The sequence below is a fragment of the Paramacrobiotus metropolitanus genome, unplaced genomic scaffold (genome assembly GCF_019649055.1).
Source record: "Paramacrobiotus metropolitanus isolate TYO unplaced genomic scaffold, Prichtersi_v1.0 Parri_scaffold0000050, whole genome shotgun sequence".
Lineage (NCBI taxonomy): Eukaryota > Metazoa > Tardigrada > Eutardigrada > Parachela > Macrobiotidae > Paramacrobiotus > Paramacrobiotus metropolitanus.
Genome location: NW_026570270.1, coordinates 591,692 through 599,688, shown reverse-complemented (window position 1 = coordinate 599,688; position 7,997 = coordinate 591,692). Strand labels below are relative to the sequence as shown.

The following is a 7,997-nucleotide window of genomic DNA, read 5'->3' as shown; positions in this document are numbered from 1 at the left end:
TCGCACGGGCAGCATCATCATAAAAAGCTAACAGTTTTAGCGTGTGTGACTATGATTGGTTCCTTTCATCTGGTACCCTTTTCGGCGTTCCTCGCTGAATTCGGTTACGACAATCCACCGGAGCGGCTGTCAACCAATTACTGGCTCGATGATACACTGGAACCGGACGGATTTCGTACTACACCGTCTGATCCCCTCATCCCGCTACTAGGGGCGTACTGCTACCTACCTGATCCCCCCACCCGTCGCCGGCAAAGACAATGCGAAGTCATCTGCTACGACGCGGGAAATCATGGGTTCAGCCAAAACTGTATGAGCGCACGATGATATCGTATTTTACCGGGCGCAGCCGATTTGACCGTTTTTGATTGAAACACGCATAGAAATGTTTTTTAACTATATTTATATGTGTTTTGAGTGAGGAAAACCCAAAGTAACTCTTGAAAAAAAAGTTTTCAGAAAATGCAAAACAAGCAATGTTATGCTCTGGCAGTGCACTCAAGCAAGTCTGTCCATGCGTTTGGTGTAGCAGCCAGTAGCTGTCGTTCGAGGTATGGTTAGCTAGACCGCACCAGCTTTAATTTTGTTTTATTTCTAACTCGTAGATTTCTTTTAACTTTTTAATGTTCTTTGGTTTCTTAGGTTATTCTTAGGTTTCTTAGGTTTCTTAGGTTTCTTAGGTTTCTTAGGTTTCTTAAGTTTCTTAGGTTTCTTAGGTTTCTTAGGTTTCTTAGGTTTCTTAGGTTTCTTAGGTTTCTTAGGTTTCTTAGGTTTCTTAGGTTTCTCAGGTTTCTTAGGTTTCTCAGGTTTCTTAGGTTTCTCAGGTTTCTTAGGTTTCTCAGGTTTCATAGGTTTCCTAGGTTATTCTTACGTTTTTTAGATTCCTCAGGTTTCTTAGGTTTCTTAGGTTTCTTAGGTTTCTTAGGTTTCTTGGGTTTCTCAGGTTTCTTAGGTTTCTTAGGTTTCTCAGGTTTCTTAGGTTTCTTGGGTTTCTTAGGTTTCTTAGGTTTCTCAGGTTTCTTAGGTTTCTTGGGTTTCTTAGGTTTCTTAGGTTTCTCAGGTTTCTTAGGTTTCTTAGGTTTCTTAGGTTTCTTAGGTTTCTCAGGTTTCTCAGGTTTCTTAGGTTTCTTAGGTTTCTTAGGTTTCTCAGGTTTCTTAGGTTTCTTAGGTTTCTTAGGTTTCTTAGGTTTCTTAGGTTTCTCAGGTTTCTTAGGTTTCTTAGGTTTCTTACGTTATTCTTACGTTTCTTAGGTTTCTCAGGTTTCTTAGGTTGTTTTGAAAGCGATTTTGTTTCAGTTTTTGTGTTTCGCTGTTTAGCGTATGTAATAACACAGTGAGTACGCAGTATTTGTGAGTTGCGCCGGGTTTTCTGTTTTTGTCTGTAAGTCTGGAAGGTTTGAGTTTCCTCAGTCGGGACCAACGTTTTTGGATTCAGGAAGAAAAGTTGGATATAAAACGCTTAAAAGTAGGTCAGTAGGTCGCGCCTGGTATAATTATAGTATATCCGAACGACCGCTGTAGAACGGGCCAGAGCGGGGACATGGAGAACCAGACCGATGACGGGCGTTATCAAAACGAGACGGGTTGAGCCGTTTATTGTGCTGACTATAACGTCGGTTAGCGTGCTGATCTGCTGAATTTTCGGCGGATGTCTGTTGGTTTGCCATTGTGTATTTGGACGTCTGATTCGAGTGCGGTGTTCAGTATCACAACGACATTGTATTCAGCTCAAATGATTTTTTATCCGCTGATGTGGTTTTTCAGTTTGAGATAAAATGAACACAAAAACTTTAACTTTTAAAAGAGTCCCATTGTTTTATGTATTCTCCATTTGCGATGTATTTTCATGTTTATCAGTGGTTAAAGCTGCGAAACATTCCTCTCTTTAATTCAGCGGTGAGGTAACAAGATATCAGCATTTACTAAGTAGTTTCGGTTGAACAAATGAACATTCCCAATGGCGAAAGTACCGAATGGAAGCAGCACAACCTCGATAAATACTTCGTAGCTAAAGAAATATGCAGATAAAGGCTAGAACACATTACACTCTGGTGCATGGTGCTCGAATTTTACAGACAGGCAATTGTGAGTTACGCGTCGTATGTTTTGATCTTTTGCTGCACCGGGCTGCGACAAATTGGACACAAATCGACCTTCTTGGAGCATTCTTCGCAGGTGGCTAGGTGACCGCATGGCACAAATACTATTCGTTTGGGACTATCGTCGCATATTCGGCAAAGGTTTGCATCAGGAGAACCTATCGATCCGGTTCCTCCAGCTACTATACACATACGAAATCGTTGCTACGTTAACAGTCGTCATGGGCAGACACTTGTAAAAGTGACACTTGCAAATTCTAACCGAGTTTGTTCAAATCTGCCAGACGATGTGCCCTTCCATATGCCAGTGCCAGCGTTACAGTAATGCAGGAACTTTTTACCGGAGGTTGCGCGCTTTCCAGAAAACGGATCAGTAAATTCCATTCACCTGCAACAGAATATTTAGTTATCTGCGAACTAGATCTATGAACAAGAATTTCCAGGGAAACAACATACAGTTGATATCGTCTTTCTGCGCCAGCAAACATATTTCGTTATGATAGAGAAAACATTTTGCATCCAGGAAGCACTGTATGGCGTAATTCAAATCGCCGTTGTCTAAGCAGATCTTGCCAACTTCGGTCAATAAGCCCGGGTCTCCGCTCGTGCATGCTAATTCTTTAACGGTCAAGAAGTCTTTGCTGTTTTGCGATAGCTGTATCTGATAAAAAAAGCATTACGCACGTACGAAAAACGTTTTGAGTACAGTAAACTATGTTACTTTGTATAACATTATACTCTCGTCCGTTGGACGCTAGACCTGCAGACCAGCTGACCAAAATCAGTAGCAAAACCAGCATACATTTTGTGTTAGGTAACACGCTTACAATAAAACATCATTTCGTCCACGATAAAACTGGCTTTCTCAATCTTTGCTCAAAAAGTCAACTAGTATCATATCTCTCCCAAGTCTCACCTGCATATGCACGCAGTGCAGAAATTGCCAGGAATATTCTCTTTACAAAACGCTACCAGTAGTGTCGCCGTAAAGTACTACAAAGTAATAACTATAGGGAAGGGAAATATTATCCCATCACGATCTCCTTGACGAGTACGAATAGTTTTCTACTTATTAACCTGCACATGCACTGCGTCTCTCCAGCACTTTCCTTGTACAAACATTTTCTTGGCCAGTTCAAGCAGTCTCCCTTCTGCAAGCGCTGCTCCGACTATCAAGGGATCGTACGTGCTAAGCTGTTCGCCGTATTCCTTATCGATTTCGCCTTCCGGTAGTTGGCTATTCACAAGACACTGGACAGAAAAGCGCTGTAGAAATCTGTATAATACCGGGACACAATCTTCACTGGAGTTAGATAATCTCATTGTTTTTGTAAGGACACTAACACGGTCAGTCTGGACTTGTACACATTTTACACGTTTTGCCATACCTGACCTGCTCGTTGTTGTAGCCTTTCCTTAACAGTTTCCGAATGAGCAGCTGTGTGTGTGAAATCAGATCGGTTTTTCTAATAACGGTCAGCAGCACCACAATGTGGTCAAAATTATTGAAAGCTGTTGTATTTTCGTCCAAAAATAACATAGCATACACAAGGCTAGCGCGCTTAGGATTGCTGTTTGCATCCAGCACTCTTTGCCAAAGAACTTCGCTGTGACGCTTTAGCAGATAACCTGCCTGCTGCCGGAAATAGCCAAATTTGTTCGTGACCTGAAGGGACGAGAGTTAGTCTCACGCTTTCAACTACAACAATACAGGACTAAAGTTGTTCCAAAGTCCAAACTAAGCATACACGGAGGAAATCGTCGTCCAGCTCCCGTTCCTCATATATAAATAGCGCCAGTGGTGTAATTCTAGGATCGCTGGACACTTCACACCATTTACCGACTACCGCCGCTGAGTAGAACTGGTTATCTCTATCATAAAAAAATTAAAACCCTTCATAAAATTTAAGCGATAAATTAACCTTTGCATGATCAGTGGATCCAAAATTTATGCTTATGCATCTGTATGTTACAACTTACAACGAATTAAATTCCAAAAAATCCATGCACACCTGAGCAAACTTTTCAATTCAGATAAACGATTTTTGGATGCGTAGTATGTAATCAAACACGTATAAATGTAAGCGTCAGGAATGCCTTTTTTGGCTAAATATCCCATGAAACGAACAGCCGCCGTTCTATAATAAAAACACTCTTTTTACTTGATTAACTTATTTTAAGTAGAAACGTTGTAATATACCGTTTGTCTTGTCGAATCATCTCGACCACTACGTTTCTGTAGATGCTTCTTAGAAGCTCCAAATTCAGGTCAAGATCAAGCTGTCGTTCCAACTGCAACATAATATCACCGGTGAATCGGTCCAGCAAAGGCAACGCTACTTTTGTCATTATCCGGAGCAATTGTGCTCTCTTGTCCTAAAATCATTGTTGTGTTTGCCAAATTAATTTAGTGGAAGTTAAAAACAGAACTGGGGAAACCGAAACTAGTCGTACTGTAAGCTCCAGTTGTTCAAGCAGGAAGCGTAGTTGTACAGGGAAGCCTTTGGCCATGCGAAAGGAAACCAATCGGTCAAGACATTTTACTCTGATACAGAGCTTTTCAAGAAGAGGATCAATCAGCTGAGCTGGTAAGTTTCCGGAGACCAGAAAGTCAACAACACTTTCCGCATGTGGAATGCGATCACCATAATCAACTTCTTCATGCCACATCAAACTGCCCATATCTCCGTTTTGCACCGCGAGCTGCGAAATACTTACCTTTAGTCTTTATTGTGCACCAAGTGCGCAATAAAGGATTTACTGTAAATGCGTACTGTGATATACTTGCAAAGGATGCTTAGGGACATTACAGGAAGTGGAACTTCTTTTAGTAGCATAAGCAGTCCTACAAAACAAATTCAATCCACAAACAGCTTAATAGTGTTATCAAAATTACGCACTGTTCATGCTGATTTCGCAAGCAGATTTTGCAGCTACATATAGGCTTCGAGTTCGTTATCTGCAAACCCTTACAGGCAACTGCAGTACATATACAGGTGCTGGCACAAATCGTGCACACTTAAATTCATGCTCGATTTACCCTTATCGTTCGAGCCAGTCCCATATAGAGCAATCACCCATTCCAAACCTACTCGCTCGTATAACAGGAAAGCCAGTTGCATTAAACGCGTTTCGAACTGTGGAAGTCTCAGTGCACCTCTAAAGCATTCAGTGAGCACTTCCTGACCCTGAAGTTTGGTTAGATGGTCGGTGTTCAGTAAGCAGAAAGAAAGAATTAAACAAAAATCTGGGGCCTCGTGCCGCACAAGGCCCAAGAATGCCGACATGAAAGCGTTATTCCTCAACGGACGACCGATTAGCTCTGCGTATACTACTGCTTCGTTCGGTAGATTTCTGGCTACAAACACCGGCACGATATTGTCCAAGGAGATTTCAATTTCTTGCACCTAGTTATCAAAACCGAACGATGATACGATTAACGCTTCTTTAGCAACAAATCTGGAACGAAATCGATCCATGCGGAATAATACTTTTCCTTCGCTATCGACAACGGTCAGTCGCGTCTCCTTTCGTAGGGGTCCCACAGCGCAGACGGTAGTAAAACCGGTGAGAATTCTCTTTGTCTCCAAATGACACATGAGGCGGTAGTCGAATAAATGGAGATACCCCTTTTTGGTCACAACAACGGCAAGTGAAATATTGTCAGCATCGTGGTCCACCTAAACAGATATCAAAAACTGTAAAAACGAGGTTATTCAAAATTTTTTATTTACAATTCTGTTCAATAATTAGACCGGTTAATCGTGTCAGCCAACGTTTGCAGACCACCTTTTGATCTTGGCCAATTGATAGTCAAAATATTAAAGCATATAAAAAAGCGAGCTGCCTTAAAAATACAAAATTTTAAATGAGTTGCTGTTCAACGGCCATTTTAGGGAACACAATTATGAGTTTAGACCACTTACTTAAAAATGGAACATAAGCACCGTTCCTGTGGAACTTCTGGTTTAAATGCGCATGATAATTATATGACCTTACCCTAACCGCAATGGGAATGTCGTTTTCCGTTGTAAATGTGCAGTTTACATTTGTCAGCTTTGTACTTCGTATGTTCGAAATATTAATAGGAAACACATCTTCTCCCCTTGGCAGGAAGCCTTCATGGGTTAGTGTTATGTTTTTAAAAATCAGGCAGTCTTCGTGCCAGTCAACATCGGCAACCAGGATTTCTTGTTCCCAGTCCCGACCATCGGAAGGCAGAAATGCACCAGCAAAACCGTCAATAAAGATCGGGGCCGACTGTCCATAGTTGACGGTGTGAATATCCAGAAATCCTTTTGGGTGGTGAATCTAGGTACGAGCATCGATATCGACAAAATGCAGCCTTTCGAGTGTTTCAGTTTGCCCATTATTTGCAATGTGCAGTTACAAATGAATGTATCTTTTTCTACCATGATAATTTTTAAATGTCCCGAAGGAAAAACATAAACGAATACAAGTTTTTCGGCAAAGTACCGGTATGTGCTACGGCTCCTTACATTATTTAACTGAGCCAGTGCAGCAAAGCACCAGGAGAACAGTGGGGATCTCTGGTAGTCAGTAATCGTTTGACCTTTCGACACATCGTTTATCCTTTCTCTTTGCAAGAGAACTTTGTTATCCGTGTTCACGCGGATGGTTTCCCGGTCGGATATCAGTGCAATCCCTTTTGGAGCTACCCATTGAGAGAAGCAAACAGGTTGACCCTGGTTCAGTTTGACTCTCGTTCCATTGACACCATCCTTTCCAACTAACCATGCCACATTTGCCCCGTCTACAGCATCCAGAATTTTCGAAATAAAAGTTTTCATTAAAGCACACGCTTTTACGGGAGTGCAAGAACAGTGATACTCACTGTATCTCATAGTCCAATAGCATATTACTGTGATACGACACATATGTAAATCAACAGTAAATGGATGTGCGTTCACCCACACAAAACAAGCGGTTAATTAAGAAGTTCAGAAAAAAACAAGAAGTAACGGTTTACCAGAAATTTTTGCATTGTTTAAAGCAATTTATGTACTTCTCTAGAAGTTTTTCTACTCTCCAAGCTCTACCGAAACCTCAAAAGCATTCGAATGCATACCTTGCGCAAGGCCGGAGCTCCCATCAGGACTGAGAGTAAATCGTATAATATTGGGTATATTTAAAATATGTTTTTCGAAGATAGTCGTTTCTTTGACACAAGGCTGCTTTGAGTCGGTGAGGTCAATCACAGTTAGCGATGGGCACGTCCACGTATCGCCTTGACTGAGGATCGTTAGAAGAAGCTTGTTCTTGGTGGAAAGTATGCTGAGATTTTTCCCGTGCACCCATGATGATGATGTTAACACCGCAACCTGAAATGTTTTTCTTAATGCTCCAGATTGTGCAATATGTACATAGCGTACCCCAGTCCAGTTACCCCAGTGACCCCACTATCACCGCAACATTGATGCCTAGTTACCTCAGCAATCGTTGTAACACTGAGTATCGGTTCCATCATGCCGTATTTGGGCGTCTGGGTCATTATAGGGAGGCACTTATTACAATCGAGCTGCAATTCTACTGATTTGGTTTAAAGTTTCGATCTGGAGAGATTTGTTAGCTTGATTTCGGAGATAAACAGCGCAAAACGCCAGTAAACCTGAAAAACAATCAATCCAATGCCATATGCCAGTATAGCAGTACTAGCCCTATTGCTAACTGCTCAGTTAGCAGTTAAAGTACAAAACACATAAATTTGTAGATTCAGTAGAAATTAGCGTTTTGCTCATCTGCGGAAACCACATACGGCTGCAACTGCACGTGTGTATGGCGGCGTGCGTTATCAACTTATCACCACCGGGAATAACGTCATCAAAGATACTATATACATTTACAACATCTTATCGTTGTTTGTGGGTTGCCTTAAAC

The 7,997-nt window shown here is 41.5% G+C and overlaps 1 protein-coding gene across 5 annotated transcripts; it reads right to left on the bottom strand.

Moving 5' to 3' along the window:
• Positions 1 to 1,887: 1,887 nt before the first annotated feature.
• Positions 1,888 to 7,841, bottom strand: LOC129592086 (clathrin heavy chain 2-like). 5 transcript variants are annotated; one of them, XM_055488043.1, is made up of 17 exons: positions 7,549 to 7,841; positions 7,189 to 7,441; positions 6,599 to 6,873; positions 6,099 to 6,410; positions 5,591 to 5,779; positions 5,140 to 5,506; positions 4,874 to 4,944; positions 4,554 to 4,802; positions 4,300 to 4,475; positions 4,112 to 4,237; positions 3,848 to 3,971; positions 3,647 to 3,765; positions 3,488 to 3,565; positions 3,177 to 3,375; positions 2,556 to 2,760; positions 2,362 to 2,487; positions 1,888 to 2,281 (listed from the first exon to the last, which is right to left on the bottom strand). In XM_055488043.1, the coding sequence occupies exons 1-17, from the start codon at positions 7,609 to 7,611 to the stop codon at positions 2,091 to 2,093; spliced, it is 3,123 nt and encodes a 1,040-aa protein (XP_055344018.1). In that variant the 5' UTR covers positions 7,612 to 7,841; the 3' UTR covers positions 1,888 to 2,090. The 5 variants fall into 5 exon arrangements, with proteins under 5 accessions (XP_055344018.1, XP_055344017.1, XP_055344019.1 ...); XM_055488042.1 differs by having other exon boundaries at positions 3,488 to 3,765; XM_055488044.1 differs by lacking the exons at positions 1,888 to 2,281; positions 2,362 to 2,487 and adding an exon at positions 3,016 to 3,092 and having other exon boundaries at positions 2,591 to 2,760; positions 3,488 to 3,765.
• Positions 7,842 to 7,997: the final 156 nt, after the last annotated feature.

Coding starts and splice junctions, on each gene's coding strand:
- LOC129592086 (XM_055488042.1), bottom strand. CDS start 7,611: ATGACCCAGACGCCCAAATACGGCATGATGGAACCGATACTCAGTGTT. Junction 3,972..4,111: donor GAATTGAAAAGTTTGCTCAG/GTGTGCATGGAT, acceptor TTTTTATGATAG/AGATAACCAGTTCTACTCAG. Junction 2,282..2,361: donor GGCAGATTTGAACAAACTCG/GTTAGAATTTGC, acceptor GTATGTGTATAG/TAGCTGGAGGAACCGGATCG.